Raw genomic sequence first — 27,972 nt, 5'->3', positions numbered from 1 at the left:
ATGTTGCTGCTATAAATAATTTTGTGCATATAGGTAATTTTCCTTTTCCTTTGATCTCTGAATATAGACCTAGAGTTGACACTTGATGGGTCAAAGAGTATACACAATTTTATAATTCTTGAGGAATAATTCCAAAATACTCTGCAAAATCCTTAGACTAATTAAAAAAAAAATCACCAACAGTTCATTAATGCACCTATTTTCCCTCCATCATTTCTAACATTTATCATTTCTTATAGGTTTAAAGTGGTATCTCAGAGTTGTTTTAATTTGCTTTTTTCTAACCAATAGTTTTTTTTTCCTAGAGAAGGCTTTGATTTCTTCTGAAAACTGTTTATATCCTTTAAATATTTCTCTATTGGAGAGTGGTTCTTATTTTTATAACTTTGACTCAGTTCTACACATAGAAAAATATTTGGAAAATGAAGCCTTCATTAGAGAAACTTACTGTAAAAGAATTATATTACTTCGTTGGCTACGATATATTTTAACTCTGTGTCTTTCTTTGTTAAGTATGTCTCTTCTAAACAATATATAATTAAGATTATAGTTTCTAATCCATTTTGCTATCCTTTTCCATTTTATGTTGACCTCATCCCATTCCTATTCACAGTTATGATAATTATGTTTTTCATTCTATTCAATTTCCTTCTGCTTCTTTCCTCTCTCTGGTTTTATTCTATCTCTCTTCAATAGTTTATTTTGCTTCTAAAAACTGTCTCCCTTAATCTGATCTTCTTTTTGTAATCCCATCTTTGTATTATCCTCTTACCCTTCTATTTTTTATTAAATAATACTCAACTAAGTATATATGTATATAAAATATAATTATATAATATGTATAGATATATTGGATCTAATATATATATTTCAACATATTTAACATGTATTAGACTACCTGCCAGCTAAGGGTAGGGATGGTGGGAAGGAGGAGAAAATTTGGAACAAAAGGTTATGCATTACCCATGCATATGCTTTGCAAATAAAAAGCTTTAATAATAATAAAAATACATATTACATTACATTATGTATTATATACAGATATTATATGTATATATAATATACAGTCTTCACTCTTTGAGCCAATTCCCATAAGACTGAAACTCAAGTATTGCTCACCCAGTCCCATTTTCTCTTCTACTGTAAATTTCTCTTTTGCATGGCTCTTTTATAAGAGGAAAATATCCCCATTCTACCTCTCCCTTCTGCTTTCTCCTAGCACATCTCTCTTTCTCAATCCTTAATTTTTTTGAGATTATTCCAATATAATTGACTTACATCCAAGTTCTCTCTCTGTCTATGTAAACTTCTTTAAATTGATCTAATAATGATGAAGTTCTTAGGAGTATGTGAATCATCTACCTATATAACAATCTATGTAGTTTAATTTTATTGAGTCCCTTTTTCTTCTTTTTCATATTTACCTTGTTATGCTTCTGAATGTCAAAATTTCTATGTAGCTTTGATTTTTTTCATCAAAAATACTTGAAAGTTCTCTATTTCATTAAATATTGATTTTCTTTCTAAAGGATTATGCTTAGTTTTGCTGGGTATTTGTTGGGCTACTCATGGTTGTAATTCTAGCTTCTTTCTCTTCCAGAATATTAAAATCTAAGCTATCCATTTTTTAACATGAAAGCTGCTAAATCTTTTGTGATCTTGACTACTGCTCCAAAATATTTTGTTTATTTCTGGTTAATTGAAGTATTTTCTCAATCTGGTAGCTCTGGAATTTCTCTATAATATTCCTGTTGGTATATCTTTCAAGAGGAGATTAATAGAGTCTTTTCATTTCTATTTTACCTTCTACATCTAAGAATTTCCTTTATAATTTCTTGAAAAATGGTCTATAGGTTCTTTTTTTATCCTGGCTTTCAGGAAGTACAATAAATTCTTAAATTATTTCCCTTCAATCTATTTTTCAGGTTGGATGTTCTTCCAATGAGATATTTCAGTTTCTTTTTTTTTTTTTATTGTTTTGATTTTTTTTCTCAATGTTGCATGAAATCATTATTTCCCACTTGCTCAATACTAATTTTTAAGGAACTATTTTATTCAGTGAGATTGTGTACCTCTTTTTTCCACTTTGCCTTAATAAGCTTTTTGAGAAGTTCTTTCCTTCAGCACCTCTTTTACCATCTTGCTAATTCTCTTTTTATAATTTTTTTGCATCACTCCCATTTTTCTCATTTCTTTCCTCAAACACCCTTATCTCTTTCTTTAACTCTTCCAGAAATTCTTGTTCAACTTTGGCCCAGTTAGCATTTTTCTTTAAGAATTTGTTTGTTGTTTTCACTTTGTTATCTTCTAAGTTTATGCTTTCATCTTTCCTGCCACAGTAGTGGCTTTTTAATGTTCAAGTATTTTTGTTTTTGTTGTTATTGTTGTTATTTGCTCATATTAAGTATGACTATATTCTCCTAAACTTGCTTAATAAATTTAAATCAAAACCACTCTATACTCTGAAGTATTAAAATGGCTCCCATGTATAGCACTATGAAAATCACTGTGGAATCATGGAGAGAAGGTAAGCCTTGGAAGAAAGATAACCTAGGTTCATGTTCTGCCTTTGACAAATATTGGTTGCATGATTATAGACAATTATGGACAAATTACTTAATCTTATAATATCCCAATTAAATCTGTAATACTCGAAGTTATAGGTAATTTGTGAGTTATATCGGTGAATATCATGAATCTGTACATTGGTGAAATCACACAATGTTTTTGGAATTTTTATGGGGGCAGAAGTGAAAGAAAGTATGTGTGCAGGGTGTGTGAAAAAGACAGACATATTGAAAGGAAAGGGAGAGAAAACAAAACTAGTTTACAAAGTAGTTTCTTCACAATAATAATAAAAGTTAAGTAGCATTCTATGAATGCCTATTCTCAATTTACAAGTGAGCCTGAGCCTAGAATGTATATAAGATCATAAAATTGGTGTCCTAACTGTGGTTGGAACCTAGATTTTATGACTCCAAATCCAAGGTTCTTTATACAAATTACACTGTATACAAGTAACCTAAAGGATGTACTGCTATTGTTAAATCTTAAATATTTAAAGAATGAAAAAGTAAATTATACATCATAAATACAAGTATCCCTTAATATAGTAAAAAAGCAAAACTGATGAAATATCACCTATGCCTAATTTATAAATACGGAAAACAATCTGTTCTACATAACATAAATATTTGGATTTAAAGAATTTGCCAGCAGTCTCACACCATACTAATACTGCTGCCAGTCCTGGCCTCCAACCAAATTCAATACAAAGCATGCTATAAATAGCTGCATCCAAATATATGACTACTCATCCACAGTTTTAATTTGTGCTACATGATAAAACAGGGAGAAGACAGACAAGATGAAAGATTGTCAGTGCTAGCAGTTTCCACCACAACGCACAGATTTTATATTCCTTTAAAAAGAGAAAAAACAGGAGCCTTATTGAACTTCTTGATAAGAATAGGAGCAAGTTTTCATCACTAGATTCTTAATAATACTTGTTATAATTCATTCAATCGCAAAGAATTCAAGATTGCCTCTACTGTCAGCAGGATGAGCCATTTTGCCTAACAACCATCATTCATAAATATATCCTTAATGTTTTGGTGTGCATAAAACCATTTTCTATAGAGAACTGGATAAGAAGAATTGCCCCAAGCAACTAACTCTAGATATATTTCTTGCAGAAATGTCTTGAGTATATCTCCATTGTTAACAGACAAACAAGAAGACTTCTAATAAGATAGTAAAGAAAAAAAAAAAAAAAAAGGAAAAGATCAAATCTTTTTTCATGATAGTGCAACAATGTATCAAAAAAGTACTGTAATTAAATAATAAGAAAATAATTTTAAAATATGCCAAACAATACAATTGCCAAACATTTGCAAATGCATCTTCAATCTAAATACCCACCAAATCCTATTGGCTCTATTTCCACAATACTACTTCTACTTGTTTTCCTTCCAGCCCTCCTAGTTTAGATGCTCAGTAACTATCACCTATAGTGTACTAACTGTCACTTAAATGTTCTCTCTGTCTCCAGCATCAACTCTCAACTTTTATTTTATAGCCAAAATGATTTTTCTAGTAGATAGTTTTCACTATCTCACTCCGCTACTTAAAATGTTTTGATGCTTCCTATTCTTGAGTTTAATATTTAAGGAGCTCCCTAATCTGGTTCCAACCTCCTCCTATTTTATGTCACTTTCAAAACTAGATTAACTGTTTCCCCATCTCACCTTATACACTACAGTCTCCATACCTTTACATAATGCATTACCTGTACATGAAGTGATTCTACTGCCTATTTCCCTGCCAACTGAAATTATTTTTCTTCCTCAAGGCCAAGCTAAAATATATATCCTATCTTTTTTTTTCCTTATTCCTTCTTTTATTTGAACCGTACATAAAAACACCCTGTATGATGGGAGCAAAAAATTTTGGTAAGCATATATAGCTGTTCTTTTTTTAATCCTAATGTTGACAGAATATGTGTTGGACAAAGTTGTCTCTAGAGTTGCAGACAAGAAGTCTTATGTTATATTAAAATACCCACAATATATGCAGCAAGAAAACCTTTCTCTTTAAACTACTAAATTTCTGAAAGAAAGGACTATGTTACTTGAACATTTGATACATGAACATTTTTTTATTTAGAATTTTTTTCCCACAGTATATATGCATGAGTAATTTTTTTTATAATATTATCCCTTGTATTCATTTTTCCAAATTATCCCCCCCTCCCTCCACACCCTCCCCCCAATGACAGGCAATCCCATACATTTTACATATGTTACAATATAACCCAGATACATTATATGTGTGTAAATACCATTTTCTTGTTGCACATTAAGTATTAGATTCCAAAGGTATATGTAACCTGAGTAGATAGACAGTAGTGCTAACAATTTACATTCACTTCCCAGTGTTCCTTCTCTGGGTGTAGTTATTTCTGTCCATCATTGATCAATTGGAGATGAGTTGGATCTTCTTTATGTTGAAGATACCCACTTCCATCAGAATACATCTTCATACAGCATTGAAGTGTACAGCAATCTTCTGGTTCTATTCATTTCACTCAGCAACAGTTGATATAAGTCTCTCCAAGCCTCTCTGTATTCCTCCTGCTGGTCATTTCTTACAGAGCAATAATATTCCATAACCTTCATATACCATAATTTACCCAACCATTCTCCAATTGATGGACATCCATTCATCTTCCAGTTTCTAGCTACTACAAAAAGAGCTGCCACAAACATTTTGGCACATTCAGGTCCCTTTCCGCTCTTTAGTATTTCTTTGGGATAATTGGCCCAATAACAGCAATGCTGGGTCAAAGGATATGCACAGTTTGATAACTTTTTGGGCATAGTTCCAAATTGCTCTCCAGAATGGTTGGATTCTTTCACAACTCCACCAACAATGTATCAGTGTCCCAGTTTTCCCACATCCCCTCCAACATTCATCATTATTTGTTCTGTCATCTTAGCCAATCTGACAGGTGTGTAGTGGTATCTCAGAGTTGTCTTAATTTGCATTTCTCTGATCAGTAGTGATTTGGAACACTTTTTCATATGAGTGGATATAGTTTCAATTTCCTCAACTGAGAATTGTCTGTTCATCACCTTTGACCATTTATCAATTGGAGAATGGTTTGATTTCTTATAAATTAGGGTCAGTTCTCTATATATTTTGGAAATGAGATCTTTGTCAGAACCTTTAACTTTAAAAATATTTTCCCAATTTGTTACTTCCCTTCTAATCTTGTTTGCATTAGTATTGTTTGTACAGAAACTTTTTAGTTTGATGTAATCAAAATCTTCTATTTTGTGATCAATAATGATCTCTAGTTCTCCTCTGGTCATAAATTCCTTCCTCCTCCACAGGTCTGAGAGGTAGACTATTTTCTGTTTCTCTAATCTATTTATTATCTCATTGATACATGAACATTTGATAAGTGTTCTTTAAGTTATGAGGGATGGAGGAAACTGTCGCTGCACTTACTAAGCAGTTAGGGACCTACTATATTCTTCCTCCATCTAAAGCATTTACTAACTTACATTAACCAACCTATTGCCATTGTAATTGCCTCCAGCAGAGACAATCCCCTGTCACAATATCCACTTGAATTCCATCTCCTCTCCCCAAATTACTATTTTTAGATCAAATCTTTACCTACTTACAAGTTTTGACCAGGGAGAAAATAGGAATGAGGTGAGAAAAGAGAATACAATAGGGAATCAGTAAAACAAACCAGACACACAGAAGATTAAAGAAATCGTGATATAAGAAGAGCAAAGTCATAAATAAGAAGCACTCATCAGTACATAATTAAGTCAAATAAAAATTAATGCTTTTTAAAATCAACAAAGCAAAAGATCAAATGGATATTTTAAATTGCTATGATATTGCCAGGAATGAAACAAAAAATACCAAGAGATTAAATAAGAGTGAAGTTTTTAAAGGAATATCTTAATTCACTTCCTACTTTCAAAAAAGTACAGGAAAAGAAAACAATTAAAATCAAATTGAAGGCAGCAACAATTAACAGAAAAAATGTATTTTGACAAATGAAATGACTACCTGTATGACCCTGAGCAAGTCATCTAATGTATATGAAATTATTTTTCTATTCTATCAAATGAGAAGGTTAGATAATATGGGCATTGAGATCCCTTTTAGCTTTAAATCTTATGATGTTGGTGTGATTCAATGTAAAGATATGGATGTGGAGTCAGAAGGCATTGGTATCAATTCCAGAATTGCCATTGATAATTCTTGTTAATCTTGAACAAATCACTTTAACTCTTTTGGCCTTAATTTCCTCATCTGTAAATGGAAGGGGTTAGACTAGATGGATTATAAATCCCCTTTCAGATTTAAATCTATGATGATAAGAAGTTAAAACCTTACATTAGACATGACTTTTAAGGAGATAAAAATACCAACACCTTCCCCTCCTATCAGAGACATCATAAAAAAAAAAAAAAAAAAACCTGGAAAAAATGCTCAGAGTAGAAAGAAAAAAAAATAATACTCAGAAAAATAAAAGATATTTCCAAGGCATATAATTATCAAATTTAAATATCAAAAAACTACAGACTAATATCATTAATAAGACTCAATTTAAAAAATTTACATAAAATCCTAGAGAAAAAAATTACACCACTATGACCAAATAATTATTCCCTATAATAAACCTGAATTGATATCAAGAATGCAAGAATTATTAAACATTTTGAAAATAATAGCATTAATTATATTAAAAATTAAAATGCCTCATTACTATAATATCATTTGCTTTTTCATGTTGAAATACATGTTAGATCCAATAAATGTATACATATTTATACAATTATCATGTTGCACAAGAAAAATTAGATCAAGAAGGAAGAAAAAGCAAATCTGAAAAAGAAAACATAATGCAAGCAAATAACAACGGAAAAAATGAGAATGCTATGTTATGTTGCACACTCAGCTCCCACAGTCCTCTCTCTGAGTGTAGATGGCTCTCTTCATCACTGAATAAGTGAAACTGGTTTGAATCTTCTCATTGTTGAAGAGATCCCCATCCATCAAAATTGATCATCATTTAGTCTTGTTGCATGTATAATGATCTTCTGATTCTGCTCATTTCACTTAGCATCAGTTCATGTAGGTCTCTCTAAGACTCATTTCTTACTGAACAATAGTATTCCCTAGCACTTATATACCATAATTTATTCAGCCATTCTCCAAATGATGGGCATCCAACTTCCAGTTTCTTGCAACTATAAAGAGGGCTGCCACAAACATTTTTGCTTTTGACAAATTACAATACTCATCTATGTTTTAAAAAACTCTCCAAAATATGGATACAGCAGGGCCATTTTGGGTATACTGTGCTACTTCTCTATTGGTATAGTTGTAAATTGGTCTAAACATTCTGGAAATCATTCTATTACTCTTCCAAGAGACTGAAATTTCCACATACTTTGACATTAAGATTCTACTGTTAAACACATACCCAAAAGGGTAGAAGAATATAACGATAAGTCACCCAAATTCCAAATCTTTACAGAAGTACCTACTGTAGTAACAAAGAACTAGAAACAAGATAAATGCACTTTAATGGATAATATATAAACAAATTATGTGCCATAAGAAATAATGGATGAGCAGAATTCAAATAAACATGGGAAGATAAATAACTTGATAAAAACTAAAATAATCAGAAACAGGAAAAATATACATAATAACTATAGTAATATAAATGAATAACAACAAGACAATCTGAGTACTGTGCAATAAGCATAAGAACTGTGTCCTCAGAAAAGAAATGAAAAAAAAATCACTTCTCTTACTTTTTGGCAGATATTGTGGACTGGGGATAGAATGCATAAAATATAGATAGAGTGGGTAAAGAATGCAATTTTTTATTCTGACAAAGCTTTTATTTTGATTATTATTATAACTTTCTATTTATAAAATATATGTGTGGCTAATTTTTCAACACTGACCCTTGCAAAACCTCTTCCAATTTCCCCCCATGTCCTCCACTAGATGGGAGGTAGTCCAATATATGGTAAATATGTTAAAGTATATGTTAAATTCAATATATGTATACATACTTATACAGTTATCTTGCTATACAAGAAAAATTGGATCTAGAAAGAAAGAAAAAAATCTGAGAAGGAAAACAAGAATGTAAGCAAACAGTAACAGTGAAAATGCTATGTTGTGGTTCACATTCATTTTCCATAGTACTCTCTCTGGATGTAGCTGATTCTATTCATTACTGAACAATAGGAATTGGGTTGAATCATCTCGTTATTGAAGAGAGCCACATCCATCAGAATTGATCATCATATAATCTTGTTGTTGCCATGTATAATGATCTCCTGGTTCTGCTTATTTCACTTAGCATCAATTCATGTAAGTCACTCCAAGCTTCTTTGAAATCATTCTGCTGGTCATTTCTAAAAGAACAATAATATTTCATAATATTCATATACCACAATTTATTCAGCCATTCTCCAATTGATGGTCATCCATTCAATTTCCAGTTTCTAGCCACATTTTTGCACATGTGGGTCCCTTTCCCTCCTTTAAGATCTCTTTGGGATGTAAGCCCAGTAGAAAAACTGCTGAATCAAAGGGAATGCACAGTTTGATAACTTTTTGAGCATAGTTCCAAATTGTTTTCTGGAATGGTTGATTTATTCACAGTTCCACCAACAAGATATCAGTGTCCCAGTTTTCCCACATCTCCTACAACATTTATCATTATCTTTTCCTGTTATCTTAGCCAATCTGAGAGGTATGAAATGGTATCTCAGAGTTGTCTTAATTTGAATTTCTCTGATCAATAATGATTGGGAGCACCTTTTCATATGACTGCAAATAGTTTCAATTTGGCTTGATTTCTTATAAATTAGAGTCAATACTCTATATATTTTGGAAATGAGGCCTTTATCAGAAACTTTGAATGTAACAATTTTTTCCTAGTTTATTATTTCCCATCTAATCTTGCGTGTCTGCATTAGTTTTGTTTGTACAAAAACTTTTCAATTTGATATAATCAAAATTTTCTATTTTATGATCAGTAATGATCTCTAGTTCTTCTTTAGTCATAAATTCCTTACTCTTCTACAGGTCTCAGAGGCAAGCTATCATTTGTTCTTCTGGTTAATTTATAATATCATTCTTTATGCTTAAGTCATGAACCCAATTTGACTTTATCTTGGAGTACGGTGTTAAGTGTGGGTCAATGCCTAGTTTCTGCCATACTAATTTTGAATTTTCCGAGCAATTTTTGTCCAATAGTGAGTTCTTATTCCAAAATCTGGGGTTTTTAGGTTTGTCAAACACTAGATTATTAAAGTTATTGGCTATTTTGTCCTTTGAATCTAACCTATTCCACTAGTCAAATAGTTTATTTCTTAACCAATATCAAATGGTTTTGGTAACTGCTACTTTTTCATATAATTTTAGATGTGGTACAGCTAGGCCACCTTCATTTTATTTTTTTTTTCTCATTAATTCCCTTGAAATTCTTGACCTTTTGTTTTTCCATATGAACTTTGTTGTTATTTTTTCTAGGTCATTAAAACAGTTTTTTTGGGAGTCTGATTGGTATAGCGCTAAATAAATAGATTAGTTTAGGGAGTATTGTCATTATTATAGTTGCTCGCCCTATCTAAGAGCATTTAATATTTTTCCAATTGGTTAGATCTGACTTTATTTATGTGGAAAATGTTTTGTAATTTTGCTCATATAGTTTCTGATTTCCCTTGGCAGATAGATTCCTAAATATTTTATACTGTCGGTAGTTACTTTAAATGGAATTTCTTTTTGTAACTCTTGGATTTTGTAACTCTTGGATTTTGTTAGTGATATATAAGAAGGTTGATGACTTATGTGGGTTTATTTTGTATACTGCAAGTTTGCTATAGTTGTATATTATTTCTAATAGCTTTTTAGTAGAATCTCTGGGGTTCTCTAAGTATACCATCATATCATCAGTAAAAAGTGGTAATTTGGTTTCCTCATTACCTACTCTAATTCCTTTAATCTCTTTCTCAATTTTTATTGCCAAAGCTAGCATGTCTAATACAATATTGAATAGTAATGGTGATAATGGACAATCTTGTTTCACTCCTGATCTTTTTGGGAATGGTTCCTGTTTATCCCCATTACATGTGATGCTTACTGATGGTTTTAAATAGATGCTACTGATTATTTTAAGGAAAAGTCCATTTATTCCTAAACACTCAAGTTTTTTTTTAATAGGAATGGATGCTGGATTTCATCAAATGCTTTTTCTGCATCTATTGAGATAATCATATGGTTTTGTTAATTTGGTTATTGATATAGTCAATTATACTAATAGTTTTCTTAATATTGAACCAGCCCTGCAGTCCTTGTCTAAATCCTACTTGGTCATGTTGTATTTATCCTGGGGATGATTTTCTGTAATCTTTTTGCTAATATCTTTTTTAAGATTTTAGCATCAATATTCATTAGGGAGATTGGTCTATAAGTTTCTTTCTCTGTTTTCAACCTATCTGGTTTAGGTATCACTACCATGTCTGTGTCATAAAAGGAATTTGGTAGGACTGCTTCATTCCCTATTTTTTCAAATAGTTTATATAGCATTGGGTCTAATTGTTCTTTAAATATTTGATAGAATTCACATGTAAATCCATCTGGTCCTGGGGATTTTTTCTTAGGGAGTGGATTAATAGCTTGTTCTAGTTCTTTTTCTGAAATGGGACTATTTCAGCAATTTATTTCTTCTCTGTTAATCTGGGAAGCTATATTTTTGGACGTAATCATCCATTTCACTTAGGTCATCTAAAGGGACAGGAAGCTGGGATTCCATTTTTGGTATGAAAAAAATGTCCTTTTCTTTGAGGAAAAGAGAGAACTCATTGAGTTTTCAAATGAGATTATTTCACATGAAATAATAAACAATGAAAGAAAACTTATAGAATTTGAAAACTATAAAAAGAAATTTGTCCTCCTTCATTTTAAGGGTAAAAACTCTAGCCTATGATTCCTTCTAGCCTATGTACCTCTTTATGATTCTAGTCTATGATTTCCCTATGCCTTTCTCCTTTTATTTTTCTTAGTAAGAGTATCTTCTGATTCATTTGCTTTTTTCTTCATTTCTAACTTCTGTGTAGTCTAATAACTTTTGGTTTATCTGATAAGCTATCTAGCTCTCTCCTTAACTTGTTTTTGACTTTTTTCTATGTCCACTGTTGGCTTATGAAGACATTACTGGGAATCTCATTATTATTGTGATGTTCATTCTGACAAAGTGAAGGATTCTAGCAAACTCATTGATGAATGTTGCTTTGTAACCAGGCCTCATGAATGATTTGCAGTTTTGGTATTAAAAGTAATCTTTTGACTTGCAGAAAACATTTTGTTATCTGGCATTTTACTTGGTATAGTCACAACCTTTCTGTCCTATTTGTCCAAACTGTTTTATAGGAGACCATAGGGAATAGGACAGCTGCTAAGATGGAGACATTCCAGGTTGACATGGAAACACATTATGCTGAGGTGGTTATAGATGTGGGAAGCATCATTTTTGGGGAGGAGGACAGGAAGAACATGACCAACAGTCATTTGAAAAGGACACAGAATTCTAAAATCATCCAAGCCGTATGTGCACTGTTAAATTCAGGAGGGGGAATCGTCAAAGCCGAGATTGTTAATAGAAGCTATAATTACCGATGTGATGGATTTGGTCAAGATTTGGAAACATCCTTTCAAAAGCTTCTGCCTTTGGCTTCACAGGAGTTCCTTGACTATTTGCAACAAGACCACAATCTTTTCATTTTTGTGAAACCCTGGATCATGAAGGCTGCTGGACCCCAACTACAAATCTGTAGTTTATCATCAAATATATTCCAAAGATATGTAACTTGCACTGTCAACTTGACTGCGAGTAGGGCATTAGAACTTCTAAAGGAGAAACAATCAAAAATCCAAAGAGGAAGAGAAAATTTTCCAATGTGCCATCCCAAGAAAGTTCTTGTGAGCAAAATTCAGGAAGAAGAAGACATAAGATTGTTTGCCTCAGAATTTTTCAAAAAAGATCAGCTTTTGTACAAAGAAAAACTCAACTTTACTGAGTCAACTCATGTTGAATTGAAAAGGTTCACAACCAAAAAGATTGTACCCAGAATCAAAGAGATGCTGCCTCATTATGTTTCTGCATTTGCAAATACCAAAGGAGGATATTTAATTATTGGGGGGGATGATAAGACCAATGAAGTATTTGGATGCAAAAGAGACAAGATGAACCCTATCATATTAGAAAAGGAGCTAGAATATTGCATACAAAAACTGCCCATATTCCATTTTTGCTCTCTGAAACCAAAGATTAATTTCACAACTAAAATCATCGATGTGTATGATAACAATAACCTATATGGTTATGTCTGTGTGGTCAAAGTAGAGCCCCTCTGCTGTGTTGTTTTTAAAGAAGCCCCGAATTCCTGGATTGTGAGAAATAACTTTGTTGAAAGACTTAAAACTGAGGAATGGGTATCCAGGTTAATGGATATTGATCCAGGTAAAAGGAGAGGGGGAAACAAGTCCTTGTCAAGTCCCTACCAGAAGAAACCTGCTTCCTAGTATTCTATGACTAGGGTTAGAGTTCTGTTTCTAGCCCCCTGTTTTAGACCTATAGGCCCATATTCATATTTTGAATCTTCCTAGACCAATAGATGTCCCTTTAATGGACAGTGATCAGGGATTCCATTTTTGGTATAAAAAAATGTCCTTTTCTTTGAGGAAAAGAGAGAACTCATTGAGTTTTCAAACGAGATTATTATTTGTGGACGCCAATTTGTAATGTGCTGTTGTCTCCAGAAGCTGCCAATTGCTCTCTGAGAGGAGATCTGCTGTGTCAACTCAAATCCCTCGGAAAGATTTTTCTTCCTGTAGAGAACTGTTATTTCCAGACAGTTGCTGTTAACTCTCATCCAGAGTAGTGACTTCCCTCTTTTATCCTCCCAAAGAATGGGCGTGGGATAATGCAAGGGCTTCTGGGAAAAATTACTTCAACCAATGAACTTGCTCCTCCTAAGCATGCAAGCTCTTCCCCAGAAATTCACAAGTAATACTCCCAGTCATGGCTGTAACTAGAGAATTGTCAAGTACCGACTTAGTACTTAGTAAGAACCTAATATCTCATTATCTCATTAGCACTTAGTAAGAACCTAACAGTCATCAAATTTATAGGCATAAATTTGGGCAAAGTAACTCCTTATTATTGCTCTAATTTCCTCTTCATAGGTGGAAAGTTCTCCCTTTTCATTTTTAAAAGTAACAATTTGATATTCCTCTGTCATTTTTCTAAACAGATTTACCAAATGTTTATCTATTTTACTGTTTTTTTCATAAAACCAATTCTTTTTATTTATTAATTCAATAGTTGTTTTTTTTTTTTTTACTTTCAATATTATTAGTTTCTCCTTTTGTTTTAGAATTGCAAGTTTAGCATTTGATTGGGGGTTTTTAATTTGGTCTTTTTCTAGCTTTTTAAGTTGCAAGCCCAATTCATTGATCTTCTCTTCCTCTATTTTATGCAAATAAGCTTCTAGAGAAGATTTCCCTTTATTACCACTTTGGCTTCATCCCACACATTTTGCTATTTTGTCTCATTATTGTCATTTTTTGGATGACATTATTTTTTAAATTTTATTAATTTTATAATTATACATTTTGACAGTATATATGCATGAGTAATTTTTTATAACATTATCCCTTGTATTCATTTTTCCAGATTTTCCCCTCCCCTAGATGACAGGCAATCTCATACATTTTACATGTGTTACAATATAACCTAGATATAATATGTGTGTGTAAATCCAATTTTCTTGTTGCGCGTTAAATACTGGATTCCGGGGGAGCAGCTAGGTGGCACAGTGGATAGAGCACCAGCTCTGAATTCAGGAGTGCCCAAGTTCAAATCTGGTCTCAGACACTTAACACTTCCTAGCTGTGTGACCCTGGGCAAGTCACTTAACCCCAGCCTCAAAAATAAATAAATAAATAAATGAATATTGGATTCCGAAGGTATAAGTAACCTGGGTAGATAGACAGTAGTGTTAATATTTTACATTCAATTCCCAGTGTTCTTTCTCTGGGTGTAGTTGTTTCTGTCCATCATTGATCAGCTGGAAGTGAGTTGGATCTTCTTTATGTTGAAGATACCACTTCCATCAAAATACATCTTCAAACAGTATTGTTGTTGAAATGTATAGTGATCTTCTGATTCTGCTCATTTCACTCAGCATCAGTTCATGCAAGTCTCTCCAAACCTTTCTGAATTCATCCTGCTGGTCATTTCTTACAGAGCAATAATATTCCATAGCCTTCATATACCATAATTTACCCAACCATTCTCCAATTGATGGACATCCATTCATCTTCCAGTTTCTAACCACTACGAAAAGAGCGGCTACAAACATTTTGGCACACACAGGTCCCTTAACCCTCTTTAGTATTTCTTTGGGATATAAGCCCAGTAGTAGCACAGCTGGATCAAAGGATATGCACAGTTTGATAACTTTTTGGGCATAGTTCCAGATTGCTCTCCAGAATGGTTGGATTCTTTCACAACTCCACCAACAATGTATTAATGTCCCAGTTTTCCCACATCCCCTCCAACATTCATCATTATTTGTTCCTGTCATCTTAGCCAATCTGACAGGTATATAGTGGTATCTCAGAGTTGTCTTAATTTGTGTTTCTCTGATCAGTAGTGATTTGGAACACTCTTTCATATGAGTGGATATAGTTTCAATTTCACTATCTGAGAATTGTCTGTTCATATCCTTTGACCATTTATCAATTGGAGAATGGCTTGATTTCTTATAAATTAGGATCGATTCTCTACATATTTTGGAAATGAGACCTTTATCAGAATCTTTAACTATAAAAATATTTTCCCAATTTGTTACTTCCCTTCTAATCTTGTTTGAATTAGTATTGTTTGTACAGAAACTTTTTATTTTGATGTAATCAAAATCTTCTATTTTGTGATCAATAATGATCTCTAGTTTTTCTCTAGTCATAAATTCCTTCCTCCTCCATAGGTCTGGGAGGTTATTTATGATCTCATTCTTTATGCCTAAATCATAGACCTATTTTGATCTTATCTTGGTATATGATGTTAAGTGTGGGTCCATATCTAATTTCTGGTATATTAATTTCCAGTTTTCCCAACAGTTTTTTTCAAATAATGCATTTTTATCCCTAATGTTGGTATCTTTGGGTTTATCAAACACTAGATTGCTATAGTTGTACCCTTTTTTGTTCTTTGTACCTAATCTGTTCCACTGATTGACTGGTCTATTTTTTAGCCAATGCCAAATGGTTTTGGTGACTGCTGCTATATAATATAGTTTTAGATCAGGAACACCTAGACCACCTTCATCTGACTTTTTTTTTTTCATTAATTTGGATGACATTATTAATTGTGTCTATGATTTGCTAGGATTATTTAGTTTCCAATTACTTTTTTATCTATTTTCCCCTGGCTTTTTATTTAATGTAGTTTTTATTGCATTGTGATCTGAAAAAATACATTTACTATTTCTGCCTTTCTGCATTTGATTTTGAGGTCTTTATGTCCTAACATGTCGTCATATTTTTATAGGTTCCATGAACTACTGAGAAGAGTACTATTTTCTCTCTCTATTCAGTCTTCTCCAAAGATCTATCATACCTAACTTTTCTAGTATTCTATTTACTTTTTTAACTTCCTTCTTATTTATTTTGTGGTTTGACTTATGTAGTTCTGAGAGTGCAAGGTTGAGATCTCCCACCATCATAATTTTGCTGTCTATTTCTTCTTTAGGTATTTACATGCTATGCCATTTGATCCTTAGATGCTTAGTTTTGATATTGCTTCATTATCTATGGTACCATTTAGCAAAATATAATTTCATTCCTTATCTCATTTAATTAGATCAATTTTTGCTTTTACTTAATTTGACATCAGAATGGTTATCCCTGCTTTTTTTTTTTTTAATTTCACCTGAAGCATAATACATTCTGCTCCAGCCTTTTACCTTTACATGCTTTAAATGTGTTTCCTTTAAAAAATATATTGTAGGATTTTGGCTTTTAACCCAGTCTGCTATCTACCTCTGTTTTATGGGAGAGTTCACCCCATTCATATTTACAGTTAAAACTACTAATTCTGTATTTCCTGACATCTTATTATACCCAGATTCTATTTTCCTCTTTCCTTTCCCCCTTACGCCCATCCCCAGTATTCAATTGATAGACACCAATTGCCTCAAGCAGCCCTCCTTCTTTGGAGTCTCTCCCCTTTAAATTCCCTCCCATTTTCTTATACCTTTCCCCTACCACTTCTGTATTCCCTTTTCTTTAGTCTACACCTTCCCTTTTCTCTTTCCCCCTCCCACTTTTCAAAGAGGTGAGAGAAGTTTCTATGTAAACCAAATATGTCTAATATTTTCCCTGTCAAATCAGACTCAAATCAGATGAGACTAATATTCACACAGTATTCACCCCTCCTTTCTTTCCCTCAGATACAATAGGTTTCCTTTGCCTCTTCATGAGATGTAATTTCCCTCTTTTTACCTCCACTTCTCCTTTTTTCTGGTACTAGCCCCTTTCCATTTCTAGTTCCTTTTATATTATAACAGTAAAATCAAATTATATATATGCACTCTCTATGCATACCCATAACAGAAATACAGTTATCAAGAATTCTTTTTGCCTTTTTAATGTTTCTTTTGAGTCCTATATTTGGAGCTCAAAATAAATGGAATCCACCTGTTTCACTACATGCCCATCTTCTTTGGAAGAAAATGCTCAGTATAGCTGGCTAGCTTTTTCTTGACTGCATTCTAAGTCCCTTTGCTTTTAGGAATATCAGATTCTAGGCCCTTTGATCCTTTAATGTGGAAGCTGCTAGATCCTGAGTAATCCTTATTGTGGCTCCTCTATATCTGAAGTGTTCTTTTTTTTTTTTTTCTGGCTTCTTGTAATCTTATTTTCCTTGGTCTGATAGCTCTGGAATTTAACCACAATATTCTTTGGAGTGTTAATTTTGGGTTCTCTTTCAGGAGGTGTTTGATGAATTTTTTAATGGCTTCAGATTCTATGACATCTGGGCAGTTCTCTTTGATGATTTCTTTTTTTTTTCTTTATTATTAATTTTTATAATTATAACATTTTCTTTGACAGTACACATGCATAGGTAATTTTTTTTTTGTTTTTACAACATTATCCCTTGTACTCCTGTTCCGAGTTTTTCCCCTCCTTCCCTCCACCCCCTCCCCTAGATGGCAGGCATTCCCATACATATTAAATATCTTATAGTATATCCTAGGTACAATATATATGTGCAGAACCGAATTTTGTTGTTGTTGCTGTTGCAAAGGAAGGATTGTATTTGCAAGGTAAAAATAATCTGGGAAGAGAAACAAAACAAAACAAAACAAAAAAATAAAATAATTCTCACAATTTACACTCATTTCCCAGTGTTCCTTTTCTGGATGTAGCTGATTCTGTCCATCATTGATCAATTGGATTGGATTAGCTGTTCTCTATGTTGAAGATATCCACTTCCATCAGTATATATCCTCATACAGTATCATTGTTGAAGTGTATAATGATCTCCTAGTTCTGCTCATTTCACTCAGCATCAGTTGATGTAGGTCCCTCCAAGCCTCTCTGTATTCCTCCTGTTGGTCATTTCTTACAGAACAATAATATTCCATAACATTCATATACCATAATTTACCCAACCATTCTCCAATTGATGGACATCCATTCATTTTTTCAGTTTCTAGCCACTATGAAAAGGGCTGCCACAAACATTTTGGCACATACAGGTCCCTTTCCCTTCTTTAGTATTTCCTTGGGATATAAGCCCAGTAGTAGCACTGCTGGGTCAAAGGATATGCACATTTTAATAACTTTTTGGGCATAATTCCAGATTGCTCTCCAGAATGGTTGGATTCTTTCACAACTCCACCAACAATGCATCAGTGTCCCAGTTTTCCCACATCCCCTCCAACATTCATCGTTGGAAATCATCAAGTCTTTGATGATTTCTTGAAAACTAATGTCTAGATTCTTTTTCATCATGATTTTCAAGGAGTCCATTAATCCTTGGATTATCTCTTCTAGGTTTATTTTCCAGGTCTGTTGTTTTCCCAAGTTGGTATTTAATTTTTTTTTAATCTTTTTTTCATTTCTTTATTTTGTTTGACTGATTCTTGATGTTTCATGCAATCATTCACTTCCATTTGTTCAGTTCTGATTTTTAATGAATTATTTTCTTCATTTATTTTATTTCTTTTTGTTATTTTTCCAATTGAGTTTTTAAATGAGTTGTCTTTTTCTATGTTTTTTTTTTCATTTGACAAAATTTTTAAGGAGTGATTTTCTTTTTCTAATTCACAAATTCTATTTTCTTGGGAGTTCTTTACCTTTTCCATTCCATATTTCAGGGAATTAAATTTTTCTACTTTATCAAATCTTTCTTTTCATGAATTATGCCTTTTCCAAACTCTCTTGCAGAGTTTTCCTTTTCTTTACCTATTCTTCTTGTAGCTCTCTTTTAATATCTTTTGTAATTTCCTGTAGGAGAGCCTTGTTTGGTGAAGACCAGGTTATATCTCCCTTTGAGGTGTCATCTGGAGACAATCTGCTTTTAATGTCCTCAAGGTTTGAAATGTTCTCTTTCACTGTAGAAGCTATCTATAGTTAGAGTTCCCTTTGCCTTCTTACTTATTTTTTTTTAATGTTGGGATCTGCTTTTTGGGCAAGGAGGTTCCATGATTCCTCTACAGACTCCCAGAAGTGGCAACAACTGCGCTGGGATCTGCTGAGTCATTTCTGGTGCTGGGTGCGTGTGGCCAGGTCCTCTGAGACTAAAGCACTTTGGAGTTCACTCTTTACATTTTGTGTTTGTGTTGGATGTTTTATAACTTCTCTGCTAATCTACTGACTTGCAACCAGGGTAGAGTAGCCAACACTGGAAGAGTCCTCCTTGTAGATTCTCCGCTTTGTGGCTACTGCACCCCACCCTCACTTCCCCTCTCAACTCCCCCCATTTGCTCAGTGTGTGCTGATCTCAGTGTTCTGCTTCTTTGCCTGCACCTAGCCACCTCCTTCTGTCTGTACCTGATTAAAACAGACCTTTTCTGTCAATCTTCAGAATTATTTTCTGAGTGGGGACAGAGTCAAGATACACAAAAAATTTTAAGCTCCCTCTTACCCTCAATACCAACTATTTAACTCAGCCTCAAAAATAGTGCTGGGTTGGTAATAATCACAAAGATTATTAGCCTAAGAGAATATGGAATTTCATCAGAAAAAAAGTCGGTCCTGAGGGATGGAGAAATAGACCGACACAGACAGTGTTAGACTAAAGGCTAGCATATTGTGCCAAACAGGCTGGGGAAGCCTCTGGAGTTAGAAAACCTACTGAAACAGAGGAGTCTGGCATAGGCTGATTACTCTACTCAGCTTGCAAAACAGCAGATCAGCAGGGAAATCAAAGCCATTTCAAAAAAAACAAAACAAAATGCCAGAACCTATAATTATCCCAAATCGGAAGTGACTGAACATAGATCAAGGAACCACTGTGCAGCTGCCTTCTGCTGTCCGGGGCTTTTCCTTGGGGCAGTTAAGAAACTGCACAGCAGGGGACACAGTCTAGGGCAGCTTCTAATCCACACAGTGGAGGTCTCGGCCTGAGGCAGTGGAACTTCCACAGCAGTGAAACACCCAACACAGCAACTGTGCTTCCCCAGGGAGAGACACTTCTAGTATGTGCACCAGGGCTTTTCGCTGGTCAGATGTTAATATCCACAGCTCCTCGGGGGACATTGGCCTGGGGTTGTGACACTTTTACTGTTCAGCCTCTAGCCTCAGGGCAGTTGCTAGGCCACACAGCTGGGGGGGGGGGGTTCTTCACTGGGCACTCCCACAGCCCAGCTGTGCTAACCACCTCTGCATCACTTAATGAAAAAAAAAATCAAATGAAGGTGGCCTAGCTGTACCTGCACTAGAACTATATTATAAAGCAGCAGTCACCAAAACCATTTGGTATTGGCTAAGAAATAGACTAGTTGATCAGTGGAATAGGTTAGGTTCACAGGACAAAATAATGTACAACTATAACAATCTAGTGTTTAACAAACGCAAAGATACCAACTTTTGGGATAAGAATTCATTATTTGAAAAAAACTGTTGGGAAAACTGGAAATTAGTATGGCAGAAATATACCAAGATAAGATCAAAATGGGATTTATGCGTAAAGAATGAGATTATAAATAGATTAGAGGAACATAGGATAGTTTACCTCTCAGACTTGTGGAGGAGGAAGGAATTTATGACCAAAGAGGAACTAGAGATCATTATTGATCACAAAATAGAAGATTTTGATTACATCAAATTAAAAAGCTTTTTTACAAACAATACTAATTCAAACAAGATTAGAAGGGAAGTAACAAATTGGGAAAATATTTTTACAGTTAAAGGATCTGATAAAGACCTCATTTCCAAAATATATAGAGAACTGACTCTAATTTAGAAGAAATCAAGCCATTCTCCAATTGATAAATGGTCAAAGGTGATGAACAGACAATTTTCAGATGATGAAATTGAAACTACTTCCACTCATATGAAAGAGTGTTCCAAATCACTATTGATCAGAGAAATGCAAATTAAGACAACTCTGAGATACCACTACACACCTGTCAGATTGGCTAAGATGACAGGAAAAAATAATGATTGATGTTGGAGGGGATGTGGGAAAACTGGGACACTGATGCATTGTTGGTGGAGTTGTGAAAGAATCCAACCATTCTGGAGAGCAATTTGGAACTATGCCCAAAAAAGTTATCAAACTGTGCATGCCCTTTGATCCAGCAGTACTACTACTGGGCTTATATCCCAAAGAAATACTAAAGAAGGGAAAGGGATCTGTATGTGCCAAAATGTTTGTAGCAGCCCTTTTTGTAGTAGCTAGAAGCTGGAAAATGAATGGATGCCCATCAATTGGAGAATGGTTGGGTAAATTATGGTATATGACTATTATGGAATATTGTTGCTATGTAAGAAATGACCAGCAGGATGAATACGGAGAGGCTTGGAGAAACTTACATGAACTGACGTTGAGTTAAATGAGCTGAACCAGGAGATCATTATACACTTCAACAATGATACAGTATGAAGATATATTCTGATGGAAGTGGATATCTTCAACATAGAGAAGATCTAATTCAGTTCCAGGTGATCAATGATGGACAGAAATAGCTACACCCAGAGAAGTAAAACTAGGAATTGAGTGTAAACTGTTTGCACTATTGTCTTTCTACCCAGGATGCTTTTACCTTCGGAATCCAAAATCTTATCGTGCAACAAGAAATTTGGTTTTACACACATATATTGTATCTAGGATATACATTTAACATGTATGGGATTGCCTGTCATCTATGGGAGGGAGTAGAGGAGGAAGGGGAAAATTTGGAAAAGAAGTGAATACAAGAGATAATGTTGTAAAAAAAATTACCCATGCATATGTGTTGTCAAAAAAATTAAAATTATAAAATTAATAAAAAAATCAATAACAAACATTTATTATACACCAACAACAACAAAAAAGAATTATTTTCTACTGATAATTTGCTGCACTCCCAATATTTGTGAATTCCGTCAAGCTAGCACTAATTTAGAGGCTAAATTTTGTAACAAAATCAGAAGTTTGCATCCTCTCTGCCATCTTGGCTCAGCCCTCCCCCATAGATTTTTTGATTTAACCTATTTGTTGATTAGTTTTGCTAAACATCCTGTGTATGTATTAATTTTCTTTATTTTTTCTGAACTGTAGAAATAAAACAAGCATTTTCCATAACACAATAGAATAGGATAAAAATAATTTCACATGAGACTGTAAATCTATTATGTACAACTTAATATTCCTTTTAATTGTGTAATAAAATTATCATGGAACATACTTTTTTATTTCTTTTTTCTTCTTTTCTCCTCTCCCTGCCCTAGAGATGGCTACCATTAGACATAAATATGTGTGTAAGTTTATATGTGTCCTTTCTAATATCTCTTTTTTTTAAAAAACAAAGGATAGCTCTCTATATGAGGGAAATAAAGTAAATCTGTCCAAATGTGGAATGAGTGATTTTTAGAAAGAGTAGTTTTCCTTTCATTGGAGATATTGAAGTACAAGCTGTATGAGCATTTTGGGGCACTATAGTAGATAGACTTCCTATTTAGGATTGTCAAGTTGATTGGTCTAAAGTTGAGGTCTAACCTAACATATCTTTATTCAAGAAACTCCCATGGCTCCCTATCACTTCCAAAATCAAATGAAAACTCTATTTAGCAAAGCCTTTTTCAATCTGTTTTCCCCCCTCCGCTTATACCAGCCTTCTTACTGTTCCTTGAATAAGAAGCTCCATATACTAGCTCTGTGCATTTTCACAGGCTTTTCTCCTAGTCTAGAATTATCTTACTACTCACCTTTGCCTCTTGGTCTTCCTGACTTCTACATGTGACCTCATATTGTCCTGACTCCAGGACTATAATCCTATCTTCTGTGCTACCCCATTGTCCTAGGGCAACTTAAATGCAATTAAACACTTGTTAAGCACCTTTTTAATGAAACACTATAATAAAACTTGAACTTTTTTTTTTATTTAACAAATATCTAGCAATGATGTGAAAAATAGGTTCATTTATTCAATAATATTTATTGATTGTAAAAGATATTTTAAAATTTTTGTCACCCAATATGTTTGCTATCCCTCCCAGTTTGGTATCATGTGCAAATAAGGTGAACATGCCATCTATACCTTTATCCAAGACATTAATTAAAATGTTAAACCTTGCCCAACACTTATCCCTGGAGTACATCACTGGAAAATTCCTGCTATAGTGACAGTCAATCATTAACAATTATTCTGAATCCAGATATCCAACCAGATCTAAATTTATCTAGCCCACACATCTTTATATTTTCCAAAAATAGAATATAAACTTAACAAAATCATAGTTAAAAATCAAGAAAAACTATAAACACAGCATTCTTCTTATCTCTTAGCAATCCTATCAAAATAGGAAATGAGATATGTCTGGCATGATCTATTTTTGAGGAAGCTATGATTATTCTTTGTAAACACTGATTTCTTTTTCTAGATGTTGGCTATTCTATTTATCTATTATACAATTTCCTCAAGACTCAAAGTCAAGCTCATTGACCTATAGGTTACAGTCTCATTTATACCCCCCTCATTTTTTGAAAATTAGGAAATTTACCCTTTCCAATTTTATGGCACTTAAGTGATGCAGTGGATAACATGATGGATTTAGAATCAGAAAAATTTGTATTCATCTCACCTGAAAAACTATATATCTTACCCTCAAAAACTCACCTAACTTTTAGCTTTAGTTTCCTCATACATAAAATGAGAATAAAAACAAAATTTCTCTCACATTGTTGTTGTGATGATCATGTGAGATAAAACATATAAAGTGCTTGGGAACCCTTAAAATTTCTATATAAATATAAAGAGATATTATTGTTATTATTAGTATTTTAGTACCTTTCCCATTTTCCACATCATCTCAGATATCATTGACAGTGGCTCTCATATTATCTCTCATTTTTTTTTTTCAAGTAATGGCATTCTACCAAGAGAGAATAATATGAATAAAGGAACAGAAGTTTTTTCTTTAGTCATACCAGCTGAGTAGCATTTTCAAAGTGGCACTTTTTTATTGTACTTAAAAAAATATGAAATAGGCAATATACACAATAATAGAATATAAGATGGACAAGTATATTTTTCCTTATTGAATGTCCACAGATTGATTGTGGAAAGAAAGAAAGTAGAAAAGACAAGAAATACAAGCCACTACAAGAAGAGAAACTACTTAACACTTTCAAATCTGAATAAGCAGATGAAAATACTCTATAATGCTTTAAGCATTAACATTAATGTTTTAAAATAGCTACATTTATTAATTCAAGTACAAGAGAGAGAAATGTACCTTAGCACATGTATCTTTAAAAATGACATTTCAATTTTTTAAAGCCGACTTCAATACTCACATAATCCTTAAGAATGCCAAATATGATATACAAGTAAAATGCAGCTATTGAGAGATTACTAAGATTTTATAATAGTGTCTTCTTATCAGTTAAGAATTGGACACTACTCTAGACTTTTTTTTTTAGTTGAATTGGATTGGCAAGAGATTTTTCATGCATGTTTGTACTAGATACTTATCTGCAGAGCCTGTCATTTAAAGATGAGTATTTTTCTTGACTGTGCATTTTTAATTCTGAATTTTCTCATTCTTTTTTTAGGAAATGGCTTGGTTTTAACGTGAACAAAATAAAAACATTAATTGAATATTTTCCTAATGTGATGTAAACTTGAGAAGTTATACTGGTCTCTAGTAAAGAACAGGAAAAAAATGATCCAACCTTAGCCACTCAAGTGTGGAATTTACTAAATATCAAGAAGCATATATCCTCCAAAGTGTGACTGTAAAATGGTTACTGCTGTAGCAAAACACTTACAGATTACAGCAATATTACACTGTGCTGCAAAATTGAACTCTGATTTGAGATTCACTTGAATCCAAATGAAATGATGGTTGAAGCAGTAATTTAAATAATTTAAGTAAATTTTATCAGAAAATAAAGTTGTCTCAAATAAATAGGGTAGCTTCAATCCTGTATCTCACCTGAAACCAGGGAAAACAACTCAAATCAGTTAATGAAATTCACCTAGTAATCCCTAGAATTTCTGCAAACCAAAGATGAAATTTTTATTAAATGATCCTTGCCTGTGAAAATCTTCCCCCAAATGTAAAATACTAGTTTGTTAACTTGGAAAGAAATCTCAACTACAATATAAAATCATTCCTAAACTTTAAAGGCTTAAGCTGCTATTTTCAACAAATGAATATTTACAAGGTAATAATAACAAGCTATGAATCTGTAGGCCGGAGATGTTGAGCCATGAAATTCCTTACTGAGAAGGTGGCTCGGCAGTATTCATTTCTGCAATTATTCACACTGGTTGGCAGAACCTCTTTTGGAGAAGGAGAAATGAATTTTATTCAGTGACTATCAGAAATATATAAGAAAAATTATTTTGAATTTTTCAAAAGACAAAGAAATTCAATTCTTTTTTAAAACAACTCAAACATAACAACCTATTACAATTTTCAAATAGATCAGTTGAAATTTCTAAGTTATCATATCATGAGAATTCTATGAAGCAATGAAAAGTATTCTATTACTATACTAAGACAGATGGGATATAATCTGAATTGGGAACTCAACAAACCTAGGCACATTTTAAAATTCAGTCACGGGCTGGATGACCTTAAAAAAGTCGTTTAAACTCCACTTCAGTTTTCATAATTGAACAATAGCCTTGATGCCTTTCTAAGTTATAGAAATTTTGTAAGGACAAATGACAAAATAGTTTTGAAGATATTGAACATATTAGGTAAACTCAACATATAGTTATTTCAAAGAATTCCAGGGTTCATCTTTATAATTATATTTTTTTACAGAATCTTCTTTCAAGGTAAATAATTATTCCAAACATTTATAAATCTCTATGCAAATAAACCTAAATTCCTATCAAGTAGATTTCATTTTATACACAGAAAGTAAATACAGGTTAATGTCCTTGTGTTCAAGGTCATACAACCAGTCTGAAGTAAAACAGATTATGTCTCAGAACTTCCAATTCCCCATATTCTGTTCAGTCCACTGAGCCATGCTGCTTCTCAGTCTGAACAGAAAATAGATTACAATAAAAGATTACCATAAAAGTTTGATTCTTCCATTCACCACTTCATAGACTGCCTTTACAAGTACAATACTGAAAAATTGATTTGGTATTCACCTTTGATATTTTTTTCATTGCAATTGAAATATAACTAAAAAGTATAGTCTTATCCATGAATCACACCAGTGAATATATCTACACCTAAAGACCAGGAAATTATTAGTGAATTGTCTGAAATAAAATGCTAAATTCACTGAAAAACACTTAGCCTCTATTATCTGGTCCCTCTTTGTATTATATACATATTGGAGTCTTATTTAATAGTAATATTTTAATTAAATGTTTACCTTTGAAGCACACAATATGTCTTTGTGGCCATTTTTCTTCGTATTTATAACTTAATAATAGGAAATGATGAGTAGAAGAAAGGTAAAACTGTACTTAAAAATTAACAAATAACCAAAAAAGAAAGATACTAAGAATTAAAACACCGAGCCAGACTAATGGCCTGTCTAGTCCAGTAAGGCAGTTTTTGATTTACACATGATCTTTACAAATATATTGAGATTCAAGGTCCCCATCTCTGGTTCAGACTGACAGGAAATTGACTTGTCTAGAAAAATGCCTTGTCTCTTATAGATATGTGTCTTTTTTCATGCAGATGTAAAGATTGCACAAGCTATTGATAAAAAAAAAAAAAAAGAAAAAAGAAAAAAAAAAGGCAAATAGGATTTAGAGCTAGAAGGAACCTTCCTAAGGCATTTTATGGAACCAGATTCCTTATTTTATTAATAGTAAAAGTGAGGTGACTTGCCCAGGATTACTTGGTACAAAAGCAAAGATTTAATGTCAACTCTTTCTCTTATTCCAAATCTATTATATCCTAATTCCAAAGTAATATTTCACATCTACAATTTAAAATTTTACAATGTATTTTCTGGCCCACTCTTAAGGATCTAAGCACCTAATTTTTTTTTTTTCAATTTTACTTCATTGACATCCTTCATGACATTTCTTCTATGCAATTTCACCAATTAAATGTGTGATCTGCTGTGGGTTCCTCATGTCAGACATTAATATCTGCCTCTATTACCCTCTAGCTGAAAGTGAAGAGCTGATACAAATGACATAAAGGTGAAGTAAGATCAGAAGACTATGTGATGGTGGCACCAAAGGACATGGTCACAGAAGGATATCTTTGTCCTCCTTGTCAACTACAAAGATTTAGGAAAGCAATCTGGAAACATTTTTTTATCAGGTTTTTCTACTGGTATCGCCACTCTGTGTGACCTTTAACTGGTCAAAATATTTAACCGCCCTGGAGTTCAGTTTCTTCATCTGTAAAATGAAGTAAAGCTTTGATGACTTCGTAAAGTCACTTTGAACTCTAAAATTCTAACTTTATGATTCAATAACCCATTATGGATTTGTCCTCCATGAACCTTTTAAAATCTTTTTAGTACCTATTTATGTTTTCAATTTGCTAAATCTTGAAATAATGACCCCTTTAACTTTTACTACTCAACTATTGTGGGAAATATTACTTGTGTTATTTTAAATTTATTTTATTCTGGCTGAGAGTGACTTTCTCATTTTATATTCCGGAATCTGGTAAACAAGTCAGTGTTCCCCTATGCTA

At 33.1% G+C, this 27,972-nt stretch overlaps 2 protein-coding genes across 7 annotated transcripts in view; one reads left to right on the top strand and one right to left on the bottom strand.

Annotated features, from left to right (window-relative positions):
• Positions 1-27,972, bottom strand: part of SDK1 (sidekick cell adhesion molecule 1) — a 1,233,278-nt gene that overhangs the window by 972,533 nt on the left and 232,773 nt on the right. The window lies entirely within an intron of this gene.
• On the top strand, positions 12,019-13,140 carry LOC141552238 (protein SLFN14-like). The gene has a single exon (XM_074284651.1). It carries the CDS (start codon positions 12,019-12,021, stop codon positions 13,138-13,140), a length of 1,122 nt encoding a protein of 373 aa, XP_074140752.1.

The sequence above is a fragment of the Sminthopsis crassicaudata genome, chromosome 1 (assembly GCF_048593235.1).
Source record: "Sminthopsis crassicaudata isolate SCR6 chromosome 1, ASM4859323v1, whole genome shotgun sequence".
Lineage (NCBI taxonomy): Eukaryota > Metazoa > Chordata > Mammalia > Dasyuromorphia > Dasyuridae > Sminthopsis > Sminthopsis crassicaudata.
The sequence above is the reverse complement of the archived record's forward strand: the minus strand, read 5'-3'. Positions and strand labels throughout refer to the sequence as shown.